This window comes from Rana temporaria, chromosome 1 (genome assembly GCF_905171775.1).
Source record: "Rana temporaria chromosome 1, aRanTem1.1, whole genome shotgun sequence".
NCBI lineage: Eukaryota > Metazoa > Chordata > Amphibia > Anura > Ranidae > Rana > Rana temporaria.
The window spans coordinates 173,108,370-173,134,973 of record NC_053489.1 but is presented as its reverse complement, the minus strand read 5'-3'; the positions used below and the strand labels follow the sequence as shown (position 1 = coordinate 173,134,973).

The window sequence follows — 26,604 nt, the reverse complement described above, 5'->3', positions numbered from 1 at the left end:
CCCCTCTCCATTGAAATGAATTGAAAAGCGCTGTAAAAACGCCTTACCCTTTCACACCGAGGCACTGCAAAAATGCCCTAAAGTTGGGGCGCACAACTGTTTTAGGAGCGCGGCCCTTTCTCTCTATAGTTAAGTCACATTCATGTACAGGGGTACATGTGGTGAGCTGCGGGCATTTTGTGTTTGTTAGAGTAAACCCAATTAAAACACTAAATAGATCCAAAGTGTGGTTGTCCCATATACATTACTCATTTTAAGATCTCTTCAGTTATTTGGGCTTCGTCACACTTACTTGTGAAACAGACATGTACCAACAGGGTTAGTCCAGGCTCCATCTCGTTTTTCTGCTTCTGTTGCAAAGCCAAATGACACGATCGGGCCAGTGTCATCATCTACGTCTCCATAAGAAACGACTTCAACTTCCCAGTAAAACGATGGCGCCTGAGAAAATCATAACCAAGAGTATAAAACATGGATAATGGAGATTTCATTGAATATTACTTTATGGTTTAACAAGGGTATTTATGAATCCTCTCACATTGCTGTATGTCTACAATAATCCCAGCAATACCATGGAAGCTTAATGTAGACAATGTATATACATGAAGCTTGTTCGAAAAGTCAGAGCTAATGCTCACATAAAAACTGTTGCTGCAATACAAAGCTCTCCTACAAACTACTGACCTCTGGTACACTGCCCTACAAACTACTGACCTCCATGTTGTTCAGGTAGAGGCCCACCTCTCAAAGGTTGGCTACCCCTGATATAAAGTATGTCTTAATCTGTGTAGCAGAGTTAATGGGGTTGTAAAGGTTTGTTTTTTATTTTCTAAATAGTTCCTTTAAAGCTAGTGCATTTTTGGTTCACTTACCTTTTCCTTTGATTTCCCTTCTAAATGTTTTTTTTCTTTGTCTGAATTTCTCACTTCCTGTTTCTCAGTAAGCTTTCCACCATCTGAGCAGTGGAAAGTCAGTCAGAACAGCTTACTGAGGAGGAACAGGAAGTGAGAAATTCAGACAAAGCAAACAAAAACACACATTTAGAAGGGAAATCGAAGGAAAAGGTAAGTGAACCAACAATGCACCAACTTAAAGGAACCTATTTAGAAAATAAAAAACGAACCTTTACAACCCCTTTAATGGCAGTGGATTTCTATGGTTGTACTGAAGTGATCATTGTGTTCTGCCATCAAGGAATGCTCCCCATCTGTAGAACACAATAGCACTGCTGGAGGAATTCCTCCATCAACACGGACTGTGTTGATGGGGAAATTGGGCAATTTTTTTCGCATTATCTATTGCAGCCTTTCTCAACCAGTGTGCCGCGGCACACTGGTGTGCCGCCAGAGGTTCTCAGGTGTGCCGCGGGGTCAGTGGAGAGAAGGCTGTCAGATGAGCTCTCCTGCCGAACTTTGAGAAGCTCTGTCGGCTTCAAAAGTGAAAGTAAAGTGCTGAGGAATGTGCTGTGCTCTCTGCTTCCCCCTAGAGTGTAGTACCCGGCTGAATGAGGAATCTGGAAAGGTACTGAGCTAGAAGCTAGATTCATTTTAAAATGGCTGTATACATGTGTCTGTGTGCACATGTGAGTGTCTGTCTGTCTCTGTGTGTGTGTGTGTGTGTGTGTGTGTGTATGTATGTGTGTGTGTGTGTATGTATGTATGTGTGTGTGTGTGTGTGTGTGTATGTGTGTGTATGTGTGTGTGTGTGTATGTGTGTGTATGTGTGTGTGTAAGCATGTGTTTATGTGTGTGTAAGCATGTGTTTATGTGTGTGTAAGCATGTGTTTATGTGTGTGTAAGCATGTGTTTATGTGTGTGTAAGCATGTGTTTATGCATGTGTAAGCATGTGTCTGTATGTATGCGTGTATGTTACTTTTAATCCTGACCCCCCCCCCCCCATATTCCTGTATCTGTAGGGCTTGTTTGATAGAAGCAAGAACTGCTGCTCCTCTGAAAAGCAATCCATGCACAGATCGCTTTTCAGAGGCATTTGACAGGCGGTAAAGATGCATTATGTTGCCTCTTTACCACCTGTTTTAATCCCGTAAATGCAGCATCACTACACCGCAACCGTGCAATGCACACAGTTGCAGGGTAGTTAAAGTTCAGCCCCATTCACCCTCGGTATACCTCCAGTTGCAGCCACAGCATGTGAACACCCTCAGCTGTTGCCTCTGCAGCTAAAGGTGGAGAAGTTGGGGGTGGTAAAAACAGCTCAACCATGTGGTTTTACCGCCCTATGACATGTGAACATGCCCTTGGCTCACATCTGTGTAGCTGCATGTAGGGCAGTCCAGTCATTTCCGTACCCACAAAAATGCAGGAAAACAAGTCGCCAACCTTTTTTTTTTTTTAAATTGCACTGCAGCAAAAGCACCCCATGTTTTCCAATGTGTGGGGGTTCCATTAAAAATAAATGGTACCCCTAAAGAGCAGAGCATTTGTCTGTGTGTCAGGAATGAGCCTGATTTTGCGCGTGTTCTGCGACACACCGTAATGTGAACCAAGCCTTGGACTGGGGTGCCTCAAGACTGAAAATACTTTTTAAGGGTGCCCTGACTGGAAAAAGGTTGAGAAACACTGTATTAAATTATTTCATTAAAAAAAAAAAAAATTTTTTACCATGGACTTTTGTTTGCATAAATTTCTCTTCACATTTTTTTTTAATTAGGACAATCATATTGCTCTTCATTTTTTTTTCCTGAATGAATTACACATTCATCTAAATATGCCTTGTAATTTAGCATGGTACTTTAGCAAGGTTAGATAACTGAGTGCTGCAGAGATATATATATATCTCTGCAGCACTCAAAGTTATCTAACCGTGCGTGTACTTGTGATAGATAGACACATACACACACACACACACACACACACACTCTCACTATATATGTGTGTGTGTGTGTGTGTGTGTGTGTGTGTGTGTGTGTGTGTGTGTATATATATGTACACACACACACACACACACACACACACACACACACACACACACACACACACACAGTTTGTTGGTTTAGGCGAGTGTGAAGATTGAGTATTTAATAGCATACAAGAGAAAGACAAAAGAGAAAAGCGCCTCTGAGTATACTGCTTTTAATTTTAAAACATAAAAATATATCCAGCACTTACATCATAGTAGTATGGTGCAATCGTGGGAGCTGGTGTACGTCTGTAGCAGACAGTCCGCAAGGCATGAGAGCTGGGCAGCCGGAGGGAGCCGGGGAGAGACGGCTAAATCCTCGTTGTTGTGCCGCTGCTAGGCAATGAGTTCATCAGCTGATGCGTGACGTCAGATCGGACGGAGGCTGAGGGGGACCACAACGCGTTTCAGAGCATGCGCACGGAAACGACCAGCGCGCTCCTTTTTCAAGTGTAATGGATAGAAGACGGGACTCATATTTTAAAACAATCATGTGATCAATGCCGACCAATAGGAGTGCAAGGATAACGAGCAGATGAGGATGAGTGAAGTTGCTTAGTTAAAACGGACAGCGGGGCAAAAATACTTGGGCTGGGAGATGTTGTAAAGTATAATCTGGAGGGGGTGAATTTAGCTATAATAAAGTATATATAAAGAGATTATATGTAATAAATATATGTATAAAGAAGGCTATGTCTATATATATATATAGAGAGAGGGGGAAGCACAATTGACAAATAAAGGCAACGTGTTGCAGACATTGGACACTAGGGGGCCACCAGAGCAAGAATATCTGGAAGGCACCTCAATTTAAAATTTAAATATATTATAATGAGAATGCTTATAAAAAGCATTAATAAGGGTAGTAGCAATATTAATATTAGTATAATACCCACAGAGCTATAATGGGGCAGATATAAACATAGAATTAGATGTGAATTTAAATGAATAAATAAATGATCATATCAAAAATGAAATACAATACAAAACTACACAAGGACCAATAGGAACAATCATTAAGCATATCAGGCCTGAATGTAGATGGAGACTGATATATAATAAAGTGTAGAAAAATATATATAAAAATATAAATAAAAATGTAAAAACACATTTATACATTTTTATTTTTATTTATATTTTTATATATATTTTTCTACACTTTATTATATATCAGTCTCCATCTACATTCAGGCCTGATATGCTTAATGATTGTTCCTATTGGTCCTTGTGTAGTTTTGTATTGTATTTCATTTTTGATATGATCATTTATTTATTCATTTAAATTCACATCTAATTCTATGTTTATATCTGCCCCATTATAGCTCTGTGGGTATTATACTAATATTAATATTGCTACTACCCTTATTAATGCTTTTTATAAGCATTCTCATTATAATATATTTAAATTTTAAATTGAGGTGCCTTCCAGATATTCTTGCTCTGGTGGCCCCCTAGTGTCCAATGTCTGCAACACGTTGCCTTTATTTGTCAATTGTGCTTCCCCCTCTCTCTATATATATATATAGACATAGCCTTCTTTATACATATATTTATTACATATAATCTCTTTATATATACTTTATTATAGCTAAATTCACCCCCTCCAGATTATACTTTACAACATCTCCCAGCCCAAGTATTTTTGCCCCGCTGTCCGTTTTAACTAAGCAACTTCACTCATCCTCATCTGCTCGTTATCCTTGCACTCCTATTGGTCGGCATTGATCACATGATTGTTTTAAAATATGAGTCCCGTCTTCTATCCATTACACTTGAAAAAGGAGCGCGCTGGTCGTTTCCGTGCGCATGCTCTGAAACGCGTTGTGGTCCCCCTCAGCCTCCGTCCGATCTGACGTCACGCATCAGCTGATGAACTCATTGCCTAGCAGCGGCACAACAACGAGGATTTAGCCGTCTCTCCCCGGCTCCCTCCGGCTGCCCAGCTCTCATGCCTTGCGGACTGTCTGCTACAGACGTACACCAGCTCCCACGATTGCACCATACTACTATGATGTAAGTGCTGGATATATTTTTATGTTTTAAAATTAAAAGCAGTATACTCAGAGGCGCTTTTCTCTTTTGTCTTTCTCCTGCATATACTGAGCTGGCTTCGCTCCTGGATAGCAGCCCTGATTTACTGCCTTCATCCACAACAGTTCCTCATTGTCATCAATCACAGCCTTTTTTGGCATTCTGCTGGGACTGAACCTATCATGGACTTCTAAATATGAATATTCATACCGTATATCCCCAATGTGGTTTGTGATTTTAATTTTAAGTTAATTGATCCTTTAATTCTATTATTATTATTATTTTTATTATTATTTTTAATTTTTAACCCTTTGTTGATTGCTTTGTGCAAACACCCTGAGCGCTGTACTCCATCCATTTTTTCTAATAGCATACAAGGCTCTTAATTATTAGCCAAAAATGTGACTACATCTCTTCAAGACGATAAAAATGGCAATATTACTGTAAAATTGTGGTAGAGATTTTTCAACTCCATATTTCTAAGATTTGTAGGAAATTTGTATGTCGTTCTTTTACAAGGTTTTTTATTAATGTGATTTGGGTCTGTCTTTAGATTACTCTGTGAGCTGAGGAGCATGTTTTTCACCATATGTCAGCATATGGATGTTACCTCAATGGGGGGGGGGGGATGTGATAGGAAATGCCCCCTCATTGTATTGAAAGAATTTTCGGTCATCTCCTATCTGATTACAGACAAGGCGTCTCCATAAGCCAGGGGTCCTGTGATATGCAAAGTGTGGAACTGGATGAGATAGTGCTCACACGAGAAGTTTTGTTGTTGATAAATATGCAAACTCCAAGACAGTCCCTATGTCAAGAGGATGTGATAACAGGGGGATGCACACTGGGGGGTCCTTTTGTGTCATTACTGAAAAGACTCATAGAGGCAACCAATCGAATCCTCGGGAACTTGAGAGAAAAGGTGTAGTCTGAGGGGTATAAAGCCAGTCAAGTCAGCTTGACAGGAATCAGTGTATGATGCCTTGACCAAGCAGACTGAAGCATGATGAAGGAGCTGACCTAAAAGACTGGTGATGTAATCTCTCTCTCTCTGTCTGTCTCTCTGTCTCTGTCTCTCTCTCTGTCTCTCTCTCTCTCTCTCTCCCTCTGTCTCTCTCTCTCTCTCTGTCTCTCTCTCTCTCCCTCTGTCTCTCTCTCTCTCTCCCTCTGTCTCTCTCTCTCTCTCTCTCTCCCTCTGTCTCTCTGTCTCTCTCTACCACTTAGTATTACTTATTGTTGAATTCTCTATAGCCATAAATGTATGTTGTATCAGCATTCAGCAATATCCTCTCTGTTTTAACAAGTGATATCCTTTATGTTATAGTTGTAAATATTAGAGTAATACAAGTTTCTTCTCTGTATCAATAAATGTAATACTTTTCTCTTTTTCGCAGCGCTATTCTTTGTTTTAATTTTTATATAGACAAAAAGATTTTTATAGCTTATCTTAATTATTCACGTGCGATATTAATATTTCTCTGATTATTGATTATGTACGTGCGTTATTAATTTTTCTATGACAAGATGGTGCCCCGTGTAGTGAGGAGGGTTTAAAGTTTGGATAGATATGATTTATTGTATGGTAGACAGAACTGGTTTAGGTCTATTTTGTTTTAACCTGTCTGAATACCTAACAAACTTACTCTTCAGAACTTAACCTTTTCTTTTTGTCTATGCGAATGGGTTGATGAGACTGATTTTGAATAATGTAGATATATATATATAGAATGAAATTGTAGCAGGGATTTCTGTTTGGAATCTTGGAGACAGTGGCCCAGGTTCAGAAAGGACTTAAAACGGCGCAACGCCAGGTGCGCAGCCGTGGGTCCTAATCCGAGCCGTCGTATCTATGCGCCTGATTCTTAGAATCGCTCACGCATAGATATCCATAAGATCCGACAGGCGCAGGTCTCTTACACTGTCGGATCGTAACTGCATATTATTTTTATTTTTTTTCCTGACCACTAGGTGGCGCTTCCGTCGAATTCCGCGTTGAGTATGCAAATTAGCTAGATACGCGAATTCCCGAAAGTACGCCCGGCCGACGCGGTAAAGTTACGTTAGGCTTTTCCCGGCGTATAGTTGCCCCTGGTATATGAAGCATAAGTATGGCTGTCGTTCCCGCGTCGAAATTTGAAAAAGTTACGTAGGTTGCGTAAGTCATCCGTGAATGGGGCTGGACGTCATCTACGTTCACGTCAAAATCAATGACGTCCTTGCAGCATACTTTGGAGCAATGTACACTGGGAAATTCCACGGACGGCGCATGCGCCGTTCGGCAAAAACGCCTATCACGTCGAGTCACAGTAGATTTAAAAAAAAAAAAAAACACGCCCCTGATCCAAATTTGAATTAGGCGGGCTTGCGCCGGCTGATTTGCGCTACGCCGCCGCAACTTACAGAGCTGGTACTTTGAGAATACAGCGCTTGCCCGTCTGGGTTGCAGAGGCGTAGCGTAGAGCGGATACGTTACACCCGCACAAATTTACCCCGCTGACTGTGAATCTGGGCCTGTGTGCGTCTATGCAGTTGACCCTTTGAATGAGATTAGGCCAATCTTTGTGAGTGAAACACACCTATGCTTTGGTAAATAAACAGTGGGGCGATGGCGCCGCTATAATGATTAATATTCAATAAGGTGTGGGTGTAGTGGTTATTAAACCTCTCTATTATGTACAGGGGCCTTGAATGTTGTTTTTTTCTCAGAGGCTGGGGTTTATTTGTTTTGCACGGTGGACATCTCTGGCATCCGTGGAGTCCTTCAGGTTCTGGACAGGTGTTCGCTTCCCTGGGGGGATCGAGTGCATTGTGGACGGGGTGTGTTAGTGGTGTTGGTGCTCTACGGTGGGTGAGTCTGGGTCGTGATGGCAATACCGCTACTAAAGTTCTGTGCTCTCTGAAAATGGGCCAATACTTTTTGAAGATCTTTTCCAATTGTTGGTATTGGTTGCTGTATACTGTGATAAAGGCCAGATCCATAGTAGGTGCTTAATGAAGCTTTTTCTTGTTGAGCAAAGCTTCCCTATCCATCTCACAAATGTTAATTTTCAGTTGTTGTCAGCACCTAGGCTTTTGGGCTGCGTTTCCACTGGTGCAACTCCAATGTGGCCTGATTCAAGGTGCGATTTGGAAATGCAGCTTTAGTGCGACTGTGGTGTGGCTTTGAATGCGTTTTTTTTATCCAGAAGTCGCATCAAAATGGTGCAGGTACCTTTATCGGTCGCTGCAGCATTGAACCACATAGATTGGAATGGGTGCTATTGAAATCAATGGGCTGCGAGTTGTAATGCGACTTTGGGTCCAAAGTCGCATGGCAAATCACATCAGTGGAAACAGAGACTAAAATCACACTGAATTATCTGGATGTATGTGAATCTATTCCTCTGTGTAAACAAATAACTGGGGATGGTAAGCGGTGTAATAAGATCTGTAAACACTGACTATATTGTAACTGCTAAAAATCATTATTAGGTAAGCGTCAGTTAAATTAGTGCAATTAGGTGCCTCTTGCACTGCAAGCAATCATAACGATCTAATAAGTAAGCATTTCTTTTAGAATGTTGCAGAAAAGTTCACGGGAGGACAACTAATTTAGTTGGGAAAATCCCCGGGCTAATTTTTTGAAGGACTATAGTCAGTCATTGTTCTGACAAGTAGTGAAAAAAGATCAGCAGAGGGGCAGTACCGGTCCACTCAATCAGGGGTCAAAGCGTAGCTAACTTTGGGAAAAAGCGACCTTTAAGGGTTTGCGGGATCAGCTCAAGGTCCTTCGTCCGCAAAAAAGGATGGGAAATCAAATCGCTTCAAAACGGATGTCGAACTGTGGGGAGCCGTACCACTGGACTCCGAAGGAAGAAATGATAGATGAATATGGACCTTGGGTTGTGAAATAGATTGGGATCAGTGGACAGGAAAGCAATATTCGAAAAAGGGTACTTTCAAGCCAAGCGCTTGGGAAGCCCTGTGGTGCAGTCACCACGGGAAGATGATACGAACAAATGAAAAAAAGATGCTTGGAGGGCAGGGATGGTAGGATATCAGAACTGATGAGGTGAGTATTTTTAATAGGGAATCCACATCCCCAGAGAAGTGATGATGAACAGAGTTTATGGGTAAGTAGGATATAGAACATGTAAGGTCTTGAGGTCATATTTGACCTAGATAAATTTTGTGAGGGTGTGTGAAACAGCTGTATTGTCATGCAAATTGAGTGAGCCGAGTGAATGGTAAAGCGAAAGTAAGATGCCTTATGTGTATGTATATATATATATATATATATATATATATATATATATATATATATATATATATATATATATATGTATATATGTGTGTATTTTTTTTGTATTAACGGTAATCTTTGTTTCCATAGAAGTTTCTTTTTGAAGTTTTCCAATGTACTCAGAATAGGTAAGTATGATTGTCTTGCAAGACAAAAGGGAAACTTATAAAAAATGTGTTTGTTTTAAAACTGCTCATTTTTAACCATGGTGAATACATTTTTAGGGGGGAATTATTGGTATACCATAGAACAAAAATCCATATGGCATTAATATGTATTATAGTAATACATATTAATGAAACGTTGAGCTCAACAATTTTTGGTATTTTAAAAGAAAGTGCACGGTTTATGTAATATAATGTAATGTATATTTGTGTTTTATATGATAATGTCTTGTTACAGATATATAACCATTGTTTTTTGTTTCCAGGTTAAGAAAAAATTGAATGTTTATTACTAAACTTTTATTTTGTGTTTTATCCCTCAGAATCGATAACTGTGTTTTTCAGGATTTCCGAATAAGAGGAAATCTTTAGGTTGGTTAGTCGGTCGGGTTTCACAAGGTTTAGGTTTTCATGACCATTATCTAGTTGGAACGTCTAGTGGTCAGTCCATTGGGCTATGTTTTTGGACCACCTAGTGGGGGTTACATGTGCTGATCCACTGAATAGCAGAACCAACTAACTGAGGTCCGTGTATTAGTTTTTTATGAAAAATTGAGTAAGACTGCAAGGGATAATTGGCACTCTAACACATATATTAGGCTAAGTAGCATTCAGGGGTACCACACTTAGTGTTACAAGGGTTTTGGGGTATTCTCCAGCGGTTGAAATGGATCGGCCATAGATCCGTGGCATATGGTTTTCTTATTTACCCAAGATCAGCCATGCTGACACGTGTAGTTCCATAGATCCAATAGGTAAAATCCTGATGTTACTTTGGCCAGACTTGTGTTTTTAGGACTTCTTAAACTCCCCCCCCCCCCCCCCGCTGTTAAGCCTGGCTGTACAAGGTTGCATTGCCTCAGTGCTACAAGGGAATTTTCTTAGTCTATTGGTCAGCACCCGTTGCCTTGAGCTGGATACACATTATGCAATTCTTGTTTTCCAATTTCTTTTAGAGTTACCGGCAGACATGTAGTACGAGGGCCTGCCTGGTGGCATACGAGTTGAAAGTGCATAGGTATGGCCTCGTATTGTATAGTTTTTGGGTTGAGTCTGGAGAAAAGGTGTGCAAGAAGATTGTATGAGGTGATATCAGCTCTTGGCTGTTCCAGAGGCCCTCACTTCCGATATATATGTGGGCATGCAGTATTCTCCTCAGTTAATATCCATAGGTGTCCTTCCTGTCCTAGATTACTTGGGTACCTTAACTGGTGGTCTGTGACTTGCATGCCAAGAATATCAGTGCCCCAGGGTGGCACTAGACTCCTGTCTTTCATGGGAGTCCTATCTGAATGGTGAAGGCAGTTTGTTTTGTAGGGGTGAAGGATAACATAGTCTAATTACTGAATTGATAGAGGAGGGAGAAGGTGTGCAGCCTCTATGAGGGATCGGGTGTACCTGGTGGCAGGTGGTTTTCAATCCGGGTATCCAGACTATTTCCCATACTTAAAAGAGGCTCAATGGCGCCTGTCTTTGGAGCGGGAGGTGGGTAATTGGATACCGTAATCACTATAGAGCTGGAGATAATCAAGAACACATTGGGAGGCCCTGGGCTACATATCAGGGAAGGGTTAGAAAAATCTAACTCATTCTATTCTCATCCCTAAGGGCAGGGAAGGAACTTTGGGCATGGACGGAACTTTGTGCATATATCACGGTCAATTTGGGTACTATCCTATCTGACTCTACTGGGTTATACCCTGGAGTCCATTCCTGTTCTGAGGGTCGTGAGTCTAGACAGGAATTGAAAGAAATATTGGAATGGGTGACTAGTATGACATAAATGTATGTGGTGCAGGTACCCAGGAGACTGGCATCTATGCCTTATAGGGTGTCTGTTGGCCAAACTAGAGGGTGCCAGGTGATACATCAATGGGGTGAAAACTTCCTCGTAGAGGCGGTGTCTCATGCTTATCAGTCCTATAAAGAAGCTTTCAGTTACTGGACATGGGAGAGGTACACCTAGTTAATGTCTCACCTGAGAGGTTGAATCCCTGCCAAATAAAGGGAATACACGCGGGCTAACAGGGTACAGAGTGGTTGATAAGACTATTACCCTGTATGTGCTGAGTATACGCTGAATCAAGTGATTATTAAGTGACCAGTGGCTTTCTCCCAGAGATGTGCAGACACAGCATAAGGTTCACGCAGGACGCTTCTTTCTGGGGAGTAACCCAACAGAGGAGGGGGGTATTCAGCACTATATAGGGGGAATAGGAGCTGGGATGGGTGTTAGTAATAGAGTGGACAGCGGTCTCCTGAGGAACAGACCCGCAGCCATGGCTTCAGACAATAAGCACGGCTTTGTTGCTCAGAGAGATTGGTGACAATTGTGACAACATGCAACAAAGTTACATGAAAACCCAGTTCAATATGGCTCACGATTTTATCAACCATGTTAAGAGGTTGGAAGAGAGTATGAAAGGGTATAGAACAAAAATATGTCATTGGCTCTGGCGTACATGCAGGGGCAGGCGGAGTTATTGACCAGGATCATGCTGAGTGTCCAAATCTCTGTATGATGGGCTGTAGCCTGAGGAGTTAGCATCACCATTCAGTAAGACTTTGACAAAACTCGTCGCGTACACTAATCCAAAATGGTAGTCAAATGCCGGGATGGACTGTACTGGTTTGGATTGTGAGAAATGAGGTGCTGTATGATCCCATATACGGAAGTGCAGACTCGGTCTGTAGATAGGTTGGCATCAATGAGCTTACTGACTGGGGATTCTATCTTGGTGCATTTGGGGCTAAGTGACCCACATGTGATCAGAGGGCACGGAAGCCGAGAGCAGGTTGATATTTCCCCCTGTCAGAAGTGTGACCACGATGTCTTTTGCATTCCAGGTCAATACCCGGTAGTGAAGGAGGAATGTTGGGAAGGTATTTCACTGTGGGTTCTGGATGGAAAGATCATTACGGGGGAGGAAACACCTAGGTATAATTTAGGACATAGGCGGGTTTTGTTTCTTTGTCCTAGAGGATACCGATGGGGTGTTAGTCATGGAACTAGGGTGTTCCTTGGACCTACCTGGTGGTAGTGGGGCATGGTCACTGAAATCAAGTCACAGGGATGGAGTTTTTGTGGGTTTTGTCATTGTTTCAATGGTATATGTGCTGTGGGACTCAATACCGAATGATGGTATCACATGTCTAATGATGCACGGTTATCAGCACTAGGTTGAACTGTACCAAGCTGGGCACGCTACCTCGGGGAGTCTATTGTACCTATTCTCTTGTCCTTGGGATGGATATAGACGGAACCCCGGGTTACACCCCGAGTTGCCCTGAAGAAAGGTTTTATAGCAAACCTGACATCCCCTTTACACTTACAGAAACTTCCTCTGGGATTTGGGGCTGAGTTAAAGGCTTGGTTGGTAGATTTTGGACAACAGGATGAAATATTAAATGTGCTGAAAGATGCTGAGAAACAAGCCACTATACGACTCACCCATGATCAAAATAAGTTGATCCAAGTATCCCACGCTTTAGAGGAAGACGCTAAGATTTCCTGGTGGGAAAGTATATTTGGGTATAGTCCTAACACGTCAGCGTTCCTAAACATTTTGCTCCACCCTGTCGTTGTCCTAATCTGTGTAGCTCTACTGCTCTCCCTGATGCAAGTAATGATGTGCATTACTATCAGGAGAATGAACGCCAAAACTATGAGAATGTGCACCTCAACGAGGTATCTTCTCTCAAGGAAAAGCCACTAACTCAGAAACAAATTTCTGAAGAAGCCAGTTCCAATCCAGACCAGTACAAATGTACCGTTTTTTTATACTCCTAGTTTAAATTTTTATCATGTTCGTGTAATAATTTTTAGTAATTTTTTATTTCTATTTTTTATTTTTATTTTTGTACTCATTTTTTATCCATTACAATTTTTTACTTTTAATTTTTATACATTTTATTTTTTTTATTTTTTTTGTAAAAGTTTTTTTTCTTCTTCATTTTTTTCTTTCTCGTTTTTATATCAATTTTTAGTAATTTTGAATACATTTTTTTCTCATTTCTCTCCCTGAAGGGTTATGGTTATAATTTTTTTACTTTTAATTTTTTTAAAGTTTTTCATTATTATTTTTATTTAGTTATTTTTTTCCTCTTATTTCATTCAGGTGAGAAAAGTTCCAAAAGGTTTGAACTTTTTCCACCTGAAGGGGGGAGTAGTGCATAGACCTGGAAGAGGAAAATAGTAAATAATGCAGTGTTTTTAATTGCCCTCTTGTTGGAGAACTATATATTATTTTTTATTATTTTCCTTTGGTTTGGGGAAGAGCCTCTAAAAAATTTTTTAGTAAGAAGTACAGTCGGGTTGGACTAAATTCTAAAAAGTTTCTTGGCAACCATTGTTTAGTCGCTCCTTTTTAATATTTTTTATTTTTGTTTTTAACCCGACTTGTACATTATTAAGTGACCATGATCATGATCACCTGTTGATCACCAATAGGGCAGAAGAGTCTATTTTTTTTGTTTGTTTTTTTGTGTTTTGTTCTTGTTTTTTTTTTAAGAGAGGACCCTAGAACTATATTTTTTTTTTCCTGTTGATCTAGGAATAAGCCTCTTCAATTTGTAATAATAACGTGCGGTCAGGTTTACCCAAAGTCTACAAATTTAAATCATCTCTCTCTCGTTATTATCTGTGTACCTGACCAACAAAAATACCACCAATTACTAGTAAGAGAGAGGAGTCGTTTTTTTGAACGGAACAATGTTCTATTTTTTTTTTATTTTTTATTACGTTTTTTGAATACCGATTCAATGCGCTTTAACAATCGAAAGTGGAATCTAAACTGGAGAGCTTGGTTGGAGCAGCATTAAATCTGTAGTTTTTATTTTTTGTTTTTTTCTTTTCTCCATATTCTTTTTCATTACTCACCTCTCTTCCTTTCCTCCTTTAATTTTATGCTCTCTAAGTTTTTCTTTTTGGCTTCCATCATACATCTTCTCAGGATAATGTAACTAGAACTTCAGTCATATTTTGTTTTTAAGGCATGTGAGCATTCCTGCCCGCCAGTGCCATATTGTATCCCTGGACATCCAGGTTTTCATGTCCTAAAGTAATTCTACCTACCCTAGTCTACCTACGGCTTTATAGTTATAAAGGCCACCCCACGGCTCCTGTCTGACATTCCTCCAATAACTGTACACTGACGTTCTCCTTTCTCCTTTTGTATTCATACATGACTGTCTGGAGGCCCACCCAACCACCACCTGAAGAAACAACGACAACCAAGTCATTTTTCTTTTGGAAGACAAACGTGCCATGAATAAGACACTCCGAAACCCTTCTTCACCATGCTGGAAAAGTGCTGCCTCGCGGTCCGATCCAATGGTGACAATCAGAACACCATCTTTTCATACAGGACTAAATATATAAGGATCCCGCCATCAATGTTGGAATTCCACTCCTCCAATGCAGAGGGGCGATGAAACATTGCAGTACAGACACTCAGGGTTCGGATCGGAAGTCTCAAAGGCACCAGGACTGTCTCAAGTCTACCTTGATGAGTTACGGCGAGTTCAAGAAAGGAAGAGGCCGCAGTGGTGGTGGGGGGAAGGGTCGGGGCTTCTGGGCCGTTGTGGGTGGGTACCGAATCATTGAAGGAGGACATAAGTTCAAGGATGAACTTCAGGGGGAACTGTGGTAGAGATTTTTCAACTCCATATTTCTAAGATTTGTAGGAAATTTGTATGTCGTTCTTTTACAAGGTTTTTTATTAATGTGATTTGGGTCTGTCTTTAGATTACTCTGTGAGCTGAGGAGCATGTTTTTCACCATATGTCAGCATATGGATGTTACCTCAATGGGGGGGGGGGGATGTGATAGGAAATGCCCCCTCATTGTATTGAAAGAATTTTCGGTCATCTCCTATCTGATTACAGACAAGGCGTCTCCATAAGCCAGGGGTCCTGTGATATGCAAAGTGTGGAACTGGATGAGATAGTGCTCACACGAGAAGTTTTGTTGTTGATAAATATGCAAACTCCAAGACAGTCCCTATGTCAAGAGGATGTGATAACAGGGGGATGCACACTGGGGGGTCCTTTTGTGTCATTACTGAAAAGACTCATAGAGGCAACCAATCGAATCCTCGGGAACTTGAGAGAAAAGGTGTAGTCTGAGGGGTATAAAGCCAGTCAAGTCAGCTTGACAGGAATCAGTGTATGATGCCTTGACCAAGCAGACTGAAGCATGATGAAGGAGCTGACCTAAAAGACTGGTGATGTAATCTCTCTCTCTCTGTCTCTCTGTCTGTCTCTCTCTCTCTCTCTCTCCCTCTGTCTCTCTCTCTCCCTCTGTCTCTCTCTCTCTCTCCCTCTGTCTGTCTCTCTCTCTCTCTCTCTCTCCCTCTTTCTCTCTCTACCACTTAGTATTACTTATTGTTGAATTCTCTATAGCCATAAATGTATGTTGTATCAGCATTCAGCAATATCCTCTCTGTTTTAACAAGTGATATCCTTTATGTTATAGTTGTAAATATTAGAGTAATACAAGTTTCTTCTCTGTATCAATAAATGTAATACTTTTCTCTTTTTCGCAGCGCTATTCTTTGTTTTAATTTTTATATAGACAAAAAGATTTTTATAGCTTATCTTAATTATTCACGTGCGATATTAATATTTCTCTGATTATTGATTATGTACGTGCGTTATTAATTTTTCTATGACAAAAATACATTATTTTTATATAACAGATCCAAAATATTTCACAGAGATGAAAAACAATTTATACGTTCTTACCTGCACTGGTACAGGTGACGAAGCATAGATAAATGTTCCCCGTGGTAAACCTCCCCCTGCGCTTGGGTCTGCTAGGAAAGTTACAGCTGTCAGATGTGATGAGAACATGCAGGCCCTCACTGGAGGGAAGACACGGGATGGACACCAGGTGATCTCTTTCGGCTGTAAAAGATAAGAAAGGTAAAAGACCTGAAATTTACACCAAGTGCAAATTCTAAGGCCAAAATGTAAACCTCTTACCTGTCTACGCTCAGTCTGAAGAGGAGGTGGTGGAGGACGAGCACAATCACGATAAAGCATGCGAAGTCTCTCACACTGTACCTCCACCACTGTGAGGCGCTCACCTGTAATGCAACAAATATTAAACTATCTGTGAGGTTGGACTATTTCCCAACTACCCTAAAAGAGCTTAGAGCCTTTTCAGGGCAGCTTTTTTTCAAAATGTTTTTTTTAGTTCAAAAGACTTCATCATTTATTTTTGCGCTATAAAATCTATACATAGGGTGTTTTCCGTGAATGCATTCTAGAAATGTATATGCATTTCATATATTTTAATTTCTCATTAAATATAATGAAAACTGTTGCAACTGTGTGATATGTAACCTCCCAAAGATTTGGAAATGGATGAAAATGCAAATCAGACTAAAATAAAAAGAATGCAGCCACTACATCTAAGGATTGGTAAGCTATAAAATGATATAGATTTGGTTTTGGGTTTAATGCCGCATTAACATTACAGAACAAATTCAGCTGAGTGGGACCAAGTACTACTAGTTAAGCCAGTAGCCCATTAATCACAACTACTCACTCTGCGGTATGATAATGGATTATTTTCTGATACAATAAGTTTCAGTACTCACCTGGACTACATTCCTGTGCTACCAAATTTAGCACTTCTACAGCAGCAGGACACTGCTGTATAAACTCTTCACAGAAGGAGCTGTCTTCCAACAGCTGTGCCATGACCAGACAAGCTCTGAGAGATTAAAAGATGAGATATGGTTACACAGTAAAACAGAAGCAAACGCAAATTTAATTTTAAGTTATAACATCCCCCAGTACTACTATTTCTATTATATAATAGTATTTAAAATGAATATCTATAATTTGCTTTTGCCCTTGTGGCATGCTCCTAAAAAGAACTACTGGCAAATTAGAGACCAATACAATGTTTGCCATTAGGCTCCCGTCCACACCGGTGCGACTTGATGAAAACAGTCAGGTCCCAATCGCATGACAAAGTTGCACCCTATTGTTTGCAATTGAACTGTTCAAATGGGTGTGCCGCACCAATTTGAAAAAAAGGTTCCTGTTAAAAAAAACTATTTTGGGTGTGACTTGCATAGACATCTGTTCATGAAGTCGCACAGATGTCAGCCAAGTCGCACCTGGAGTCGCCCTGACCTGCGGCTTTAAAAATCATACGATTTCAAAGTCGGATTTAATGTGAACAGGGGCTTACCAAAAAGCACCTTTGCATGGTGGCTGGGAGTACCTACAATAATGGTTGTGCAATTATAAATTTACAGGACAGAAAATATACACTGGAAGTTCACTGAAATGCCAGAAAGTGTCAGGCTATTTTGATAATGTTTACCTTTAAAGTATTTTTTACATGACTTTCATCATTTTAACTTGCATGGTGTACAATCTTTTATTAATGGCATTTTCTTGTGCTTAAACATATATAGCTGAGCATACAACCATACAATAAGCAGCCTGTTTGTTATATAGCTTAGGCTATATAGAGAAAATAAAGTTCTTACATTTTTGTGGGTTCATGCTGAGCCACATATGCACACCAAGAAAATCAAAGCAGAAAACCACAAACACTTTGCAGCAATACTAAGCAAGCAGCATGTGTATATATAAGCATTTATCTATATCTATATATATATCTATCTATCTATCTATCCATCTATCTATCTATCTATCTCTATATCTCTATATATCTCTATATATATATCTCTATATATATATCTCTATATATATATCTCTATATATATATATATATATATATCTCTATCTATATATATATATATATATATCTCTCTATCTATATATATATATATATATATATATATATATCTCTATCTATATATATATATATATATATATATATATATATATATATATATATATATATATATATATATATATATATATATATATATATATATATATATATATAAAAAACACACAACTAAAATAAAGCTAAAGTAAAAACCTACACAAACCCCTGTAAGAGAACATGTAGGGCAGTGGTTCTCAACCTTCTAGTGCCGTGACCCCTTGATAACATTTCCCAAGTTGTGGGGACCCCTAACAGTAAAATTATTTTCGTAGTGTAGGTTGTCGGCACCCAAGGCAAGACAAGTAATTTGCGCTCGATGAGTCCCTTACACTCATACAGTATTGAACCCCCCTTCTATGTATTCTCTATTTTTATTCCTTCTCTTACTCCTTGGTGGGGGGGGAGTTGGGATGAGTGGCAGCGCTGGGGGAAGTTCTGATCAGCCAACTTAGGTGCTCTTGATCAAGGTCATCTGCTGATCTGAGAACTGTAATGGGGCCTTTTTAATGGCAACTATAATCACAGGTAGTGTTACTTGCTGTGTCTCTGGCTTCACTGTGTCTCGGACTTTATGGTGTCTCGTAGCAGTAACACCTATGTGGAAATCAGGAGAAAGGGTCTCCTCCAGCCCCTTCCACCTCACATTCCTCACCAGTCAGCTGACCTCTAGTCTCCGCCCCCAACCCATGCCGTGAACTGAATGGGCGGCTGCGAAGAGGCCGAGTGGGAGGCTGCGGGCTCCAGGGACAGCCCTGCTGGGCGGTCGCAAAAATGCTGGGAGAGCCAGGAACAGCCCAGGATTTGGTGACCCCTGGCAAATCATCATTTGACCCCCGAGGGGGTCCCGACCCCCAGGTTGAGAACCACTGATGTAGGGTGAAACAGTACCAAACATATTTATCTGCACATTTGTCTCTTTAAAATAGAAGTATGAACAAAGCTTTCTTGGCTGTACTTCTCTTGTAGGTCACTTAGTTTTGTGTTTCTGACTGGCTGATTGACAGCTGGCTTCACCTCCTAGCGTGTGGCTAAGAGCCAGAGCCAGCTGTGCCCCTCCCCAGCCTGGTGTTCCAATGAGTGCTGGAGGAGCAGAGAGGAGAGTGGCGACTGACAGTCACCACTCTCAGCTCAGAGCAGACCAAGAACTCAGTAAACAGCTTTAATAAAACCATCATAGTACTGTATTTGCCGGTGTATAAGGCAACCGGGCGTATAAGACGACCCCCTAATTTTACAGTTTAAGATTTTTTGCCTGTACTCTCCATATAAGACGGCCCCCCTTCCGAGGCTTCATATTTCTTCCTTCTGAAGCTATACATTCTTCTTCATTCTTGCTGGAGTTGGAACCAATCACAGCGAGCAAAGTATTCTATTAATGAATACAAAGCCTGCTTGGATTGGCAGAGGCTGTAACATCATCAGCCCACGCCTCTCTGACTCTCAAAGCCAATCCGAGCAGGCTACTGCATGTAGCCTGCTCGGTTTGGCAGAGGTTGTTTCTCCAATCCGAGCAGGCTACTGCATGTAGCCTGCTCGGTTTGGCAGAGGTTGTTTCTCCAATCCGAGCAGGCTCTGTATTCATTTGAATACGTCTCTCACCGGGATTGGCTAAGCGGTATATACTATATGTAGCCGAAGTATTACTGCACATCCAGCAGGCATCCAAGCTGCTGACCCGGCGTATTAGACGACCCCTGCTTTTTGGCCATTTTTTTTAAGCGTAAAAGGTAGTCTTATATGCCAGCAAATGCAGTATATTTTTCTTTTACAATGAAAATAATAAAAAAAAAAGCATGATTAAAAAAAAAAAAAGTGATCAGTGGCCATGCCCCAATGTGGGACAGCTGCAGCATCACACTGGGGTTGCAGCATAGAGGAGAGTATGGCGGTTAAATATTTTCAAAAATTCATATTTCTCCTTTAATGCCATCTGTGACACCCCTAAAGTGGTAACATTTAGACAGTTGCATAATTATAGGGACACCCTGCTACACTGGCGCACTGATAGGTTATCCATGCCCCAGCTGTAGCAGTATAAAAAAAAAAAAAATAATTTAGAAAACGTTTATGTTTTCCACAGCCAAGAAATAGAGTGGGTGATCAGGACTGCAGAGACAAAAGACAAATGGAGAAAAGTGATCTGTGCAGATTGCTCATGCGGCCAGCCAACAGGTCCTGCTACCCAATTCATAGTCCATCCATGGGTAAACTATTAGAAGGAAACCTCTCTTGAATGTGCACTTACAGTAGGTGAACCCGATTTTGTGTCAATCTCGCTCTCTTTCTCAGCGAGATTGAGCACCTACGAGCCCCATCGCGGGAGCCAGCGCCGAGCTGGCTTGCCGCGATGGATACAGAGCCGTCATAGAAGCGACGGGAGATCCGACTTGGATTCCCGCCAATTCTACACGTGTGCGGCGTTTGTTATGAATCCTGAAGGGGAAGTCCCCGCCGGATTTTAAATAAAAATCCGGCATGGGTCCCCCCTCAGGAGCATACCGGGCCCTTAGGTCTGTTATGGGTTGTAAGGAGAGCCCCCCTACGCCGGAAAAAACGGCGTAGGGGGTCCCCCTACAATCCATACCAGACCCGTATCCAAAGCACGCTACCCGGCCAGCCAGGAAGGGAGTGGGGACGAGCGAGCGCCCCCCCCCCCCCTCCTGAGCCGTACCAGGCTGCATGCCCTCAACATGGGGGGGTTGGGTGCTCTGGGGCAGGGGGGCGCACTGCGGCCCCCCCCACCTCAGAGCACCCTGTCCCCATGTTGATGAGGACAGGGCCCCTTCCCGACAACCCTGGCCGTTGGTTGTCGGGGTATGCGGGCGGGAGGCTTATCGGAATCTGGGAGCCCCCTTTAATAAGGGGGCCCCCAGATACCGGCCCCCCACCCTAAGTGAATGAGTATGGGGTACATCGTACCCCTACCCATTCACCTGCAAGAAAAGTGGTAAAAACACAAATAAACCACACAGTGTATTAAAATATTTTATTTTTCTGCTCCGGAGGCCGCCCCCTGTCTTCTTTATTAGCTCTTTTACCAGGGGGGGCTTCTTCTTTGACGTCTTCGGGTGGGTGGGGGCCGCCGTCTGGTTCTCTTCCACCGCCGGGGGGGGGTGGCTTTTAAAAAAGCCCCCACCCCCCCGGCGGGTTTCCTCCGGCGTCTTCGGCGGGGCTCTTCTTCTTCCGCTATCCCGACGGGTCTTCTCAACTCTCCGGGGTTCTCCTTCTGTCTTCGCCGCTCTCCGTTGTTGACTCGGCGCACCCCGGTTCTTCGTCTCGCTGTCCGGTGTCTTCTTCCGTGATGTACGTCTTCTCCTTCCGTGCTGTGATGAGTTCTTCTTCCGTGCTGCGACGTCATGTTCTTCACTTCTCTCCTTCTCCCGATGTTGCCACGCCGGTCCTCCTCGCTGAAATGACGGATGCGCGCCTTGCATCGGACCTATATAGGCCTCACAGTCCCATCATGCTCTGTACCTACCCATGTGATACCTACCACGTGGGTAGGTATCACATGGGTAGGTACAGAGCATGATGGGACTGTGAGGCCTATATAGGTCCGATGCAAGGCGCGCATCCGTCATTTCAGCGAGGAGGACCGGCGTGGCAACATCGGGAGAAGGAGAGAAGTGAAGAACATGACGTCGCAGCACGGAAGAAGAACTCATCACAGCACGGAAGGAGAAGACGTACATCACGGAAGAAGACACCGGACAGCGAGACGAAGAACCGGGGTGCGCCGAGTCAACAACGGAGAGCGGCGAAGACAGAAGGAGAACCCCGGAGAGTTGAGAAGACCCGTCGGGATAGCGGAAGAAGAAGAGCCCCGCCGAAGACGCCGGAGGAAACCCGCCGGGGGGGTGGGGGCTTTTTTAAAAGCCACCCCCCCCCGGCGGTGGAAGAGAACCAGACGGCGGCCCCCACCCACCCGAAGACGTCAAAGAAGAAGCCCCCCCTGGTAAAAGAGCTAATAAAGAAGACAGGGGGCGGCCTCCGGAGCAGAAAAATAAAATATTTTAATACACTGTGTGGTTTATTTGTGTTTTTACCACTTTTCTTGCAGGTGAATGGGTAGGGGTACGATGTACCCCATACTCATTCACTTAGGGTGGGGGGCCGGTATCTGGGGGCCCCCTTATTAAAGGGGGCTCCCAGATTCCGATAAGCCTCCCGCCCGCATACCCCGACAACCAACGGCCAGGGTTGTCGGGAAGGGGCCCTGTCCTCATCAACATGGGGACAGGGTGCTCTGAGGTGGGGGGGGGCCGCAGTGCGCCCCCCTGCCCCAGAGCACCCAACCCCCCCATGTTGAGGGCATGCAGCCTGGTACGGCTCAGGAGGGGGGGGGCGCTCGCTCGTCCCCACTCCCTTCCTGGCTGGCCGGGTAGCGTGCTTTGGATACGGGTCTGGTATGGATTGTAGGGGGACCCCCTACGCCGTTTTTTCCGGCGTAGGGGGGGCTCTCCTTACAACCCATAACAGACCTAAGGGCCCGGTATGCTCCTGAGGGGGGACCCATGCCGGATTTTTATTTAAAATCCGGCGGGGACTTCCCCCTCAGGATTCATAACAAACGCCGCACACGTGTAGAATTGGCGGGAATCCAAGTCGGATCTCCCGTCGCTTCTATGACGCGCTTGCTGGGATGTGCTGTCACTATTCCAGTGAGTGTGAGATGTCGGCGAGATCTCGGCACCCTGTCGCCGAGTATCAGCGCGACGCTGTCGTGCTAAAAGCACAATATCACAAACACCTACTGTACATATAGAGATAACTATTGGACTTATTGAATAAACAAAATGTGCTTTAATATATAGCAAACAATGGCAATTCTTAACACAGGAGCAGCAATGTTGAATGTAGTCTTCTTACCTTGTCCTGATCTCTGCAAGAAGCCGAACTACTGCCATAACTGGAGTTGAGGCGTCTCCTGTTGCAGGAAGTGAGGTATGAATAGACAGGCATCCCTCCTGGGGAAGTAACATGGACTGGACTGCCTGCACTACCTTCTCAGTAATGGACAGTTTATGGAGAGGCAATGCCTGATGGGGGTGAATGTTGGTGCGGCAAAAATCAAGCAGTTAGTTTCTAGGAAATGAGGGGTGTCATTAACTGGAGCTTTAATTTACGTTTTAACTCTCCACCATAATCACAGGACGATTACAAGAATTTATTCGATAAAAAGGTGTACTGCCCTCTCCTGTCCTGCCAGACTACTCTGGAGGATTCACAGGTAAAGCAGGAGCCACAGCGGACCACCATTTTATGGCAAAATGAGACACACTGCTCCTGTCTGAATAATCCTCTATACAGCACTGACACATGCTACCAGTGGAAGCCTACGTCTCTCCCATTGGAAAAAGGCCTTTAACCCAAAAGATTGTACCAACAGGATGTTTTACCAGAAACTCAAGCTACCTTATTCAGACAGATAAGCAATGAATCTTATTTTTTATTAATTTTTTTACAAAAAAAAAAAAAAAACAGTTAACTACTGTACACTCTGTGTCAAACATTTCTAAATATTAAATATTAACAATGGAAAAAAAAATATGATATAAAAAAGGGCCTGGATCCTACACAGCACTATTTTTAGCTATCATTATACACTGGGATAAATAACCAATGACAAATATATCTCTTGACACCATAAATTATATATACTCAGTACTTACTATACTAAAGGTCTGTGAATATTCTGACACTGCACATAAAATACATGTAGCAATCAGATGAGAATATAGATTATTGCAGAGATGGACAGATTAACGTAGCGCTAGTTCTCCGATATAGCAGCTGCTCTGCCAGCTCCTACTTTCCTCTTGCCCAATCACTGAAGGCTTAGTATTATGTAAATCCATTCATGAAATACAAAATATTCTGTGAAGGGACACTGAAAAAAAGGGGCAAGAGTGGCAGCTGCATAGCAAAGTGGCAACATTTTTTAGAAGGTTGACTGCAATTTCAATCTACATATTGTGCTCATGACAGGAGCATTTCCCACTAAATTAAACGGGTGAATGTTCAAGCTGTCAATGCTTGCTGCCTAGGAGTTTTTAATAGACTGGATAGCTCATAAGTCAGAGCTCCTAGTTTGCCTCATTGTTCAGTGCTAAAGCTATGAAATCAGCATGACAGCCATGGAACCAATATATTTAGTAATTGAAGCCCCCATACTTCATTTATGAAAGTTTCAATCAGAGCAAAAAGGAAACAAGTCCGCAGATCGACTTTCTATTTCAACTACAGTGCCCATACATGGATTGAAATTTGGACAATCCTTACTTAACTGTGTGAGTTCCAATCCATGTATGGCCAGCTTTAGGCTGAATTCACACTGCAATGGAGAGGTCCGCTTTGACAGGTCTCCATCCTTGGCTGTGGTAGGGGGCAGTGTGGTGCGCAATTCAGTGTATCAAGCGGCTCCTTTTTTTTGGTACAAACTTTATTTAAAGTGCACACTTCATAATTAGATTTTGGATCAGGATATTCAATCTTATTAATTCAGTAACGGGGGTAAACATTCGCAGATCTCCTGAAGCCGCTCTCTTTCACAAACTACCTGATGATACGCCCAAGAAATCTGTAAAATTAACTATATGTTGCTGGCGGCAAGAATCACGATTGCTAGGCACTGGAGGCAGTCAGCAATTCCTCTTGACCAAGTTAAAAGTAAACTCAAGTGGATTATGATTAATGATAAACTCTCCCATATGCTTTGTAAAAATACAAAGAAATTTAACAAAATATGGGATCCATGGATCGACTATATTTCGACTCCCTAGGGAACTCCGGGATGACACTCTCCCCTTCTCTTTTTCTTTTTTTTTTCTTTCACTCCTTCCTCCCCCTTTTTTACCTGTTACTTCTTTTCTCTAGAATTTTTTATGCAATACAGATGTTTGTATTTGAGGCCTTTTGTATGCTTCATACTTTGCTGTTGTGATAACTGGAGTATGTGTGTTATGCCCATATTTTCTATATCTTTGTATTGCTATGTTGCTTAGTTCAGCCAATGTGTCTGTCTACATTGGAACTTGTTTTTCTTTAATAAAAAATACATTGAAATATAAAGTGTACACTTCAATCATTGCACTGCACAGCAGAATGATGTGCTACATTGCAGTGCCTTTTCGGCACTGTGCCAAACAATGTGAATGGGACACATAGGAAAATTATTTCCTGTGTATACCTGCGTCTGTAACATGCATAGTGTGAATTTCCCCTTAGTCCTGTGACCTGTGTGCTGTTTAGCCAGCAGAGCTGAAACAAAAGTTGTCACAGAGGCTACATTTCCTACTGCTAGGCTTGCATAGACCTTATGGAAAAAAAAGAAACGGGGGGTGATTTACAAAAAATTGGTGCACCCAGAATTTGGTTCAGCTGTGCATAGTAACCAATCAGCTTCTAACTTAAGCTTGTTCAATTAAGCTTGGTTCACACCAGTGCGATTTTGTCATGCGATTTGACAGTTCAAAATCACATGACAAGTCGTCGTGCCCTATTGCCAGGCACGGAACCATTCAAAACTTTGCGTCTCAAATCACAGATACTTTTAAAAAAAAAAGGTAGAGAATTTATTGTGACGTGCATTGACTTCTGTTAACTGAAGTCGTAAGCCGCAATGAAATCGGAGGTCCCAATCACACGGATCTGCAGCTTTGAATTCACACTGAAGTAGTACGATTTCAAAGCCGCACTGGTGTGAACCAGGGAGAAAACCCAGAAGCAGCTGCACCAGATTCTGAGTTCACCAGTTTTAGTAAATCATCACCTCATAGTTTTGCAGGTGTGCATGCATTTTTCATTTGCAATTTTGTAGTGTTTGAATTAAAAAAAAAATTGCTGTCTTTGTTCCACTGGGGAGATTTCCCCACACTTCCACACAACAGAAAGTGAGAAGGGATTTTGAATTTCCAATTACTTTCTGCCTAGTAACAGAGAGCAACAGAGGTTATAACCCTACACTACTCTATCCACAACTAAAAGAAAAAAAAAAGAATTATATAAAATATATACAAACTGTAAGGGCTAGGTTAACAAAGGGCCCAAACTTGGACTCCTCACCAACCCATTCAGACACCAGATGCAAGGAGAATTAGCCCTGTGCAAGCGATAATTTGCTTTAAGCTTCATGCACACTACAGCTCCTAAAATTGAGTTTAGGAGCTTTTGCCGTTTTTTTGCCAAAGCTCCTCAACTCAACTCTATAAAAGCCTATGTATAAATGCTCACATAGGCTTTTACCGGAGTTTAGAAGCTGCTGTGGTTAGGTGAGGTTCAACCTTCCTCTCCTGAATAAGGAAGAATCGCTTTGACCACAGGCCACCAGAAAACGCAAACGGCTGCAAAATGTTGCCGCAATTAGTATGAAATGCACGTTTAATTATTT

General features: G+C 42.1%; 1 protein-coding gene across 2 annotated transcripts in view; it reads right to left on the bottom strand.

Moving 5' to 3' along the window:
- The window catches only part of HECTD4 (HECT domain E3 ubiquitin protein ligase 4), a 253,112-nt gene that overhangs the window by 57,521 nt on the left and 168,987 nt on the right, over window positions 1-26,604 (bottom strand). For both annotated transcript variants that reach the window (XM_040346168.1, XM_040346177.1), the window contains exons 43-47: window positions 23,085-23,254; window positions 17,002-17,117; window positions 16,382-16,485; window positions 16,142-16,303; window positions 293-441 (exon numbers count right to left, since the gene is read on the bottom strand). In XM_040346168.1, coding sequence (XP_040202102.1) covers window positions 293-441; window positions 16,142-16,303; window positions 16,382-16,485; window positions 17,002-17,117; window positions 23,085-23,254 — 701 coding nt within the window. The remainder of the gene's footprint in view (window positions 1-292; window positions 442-16,141; window positions 16,304-16,381; window positions 16,486-17,001; window positions 17,118-23,084; window positions 23,255-26,604) is intronic.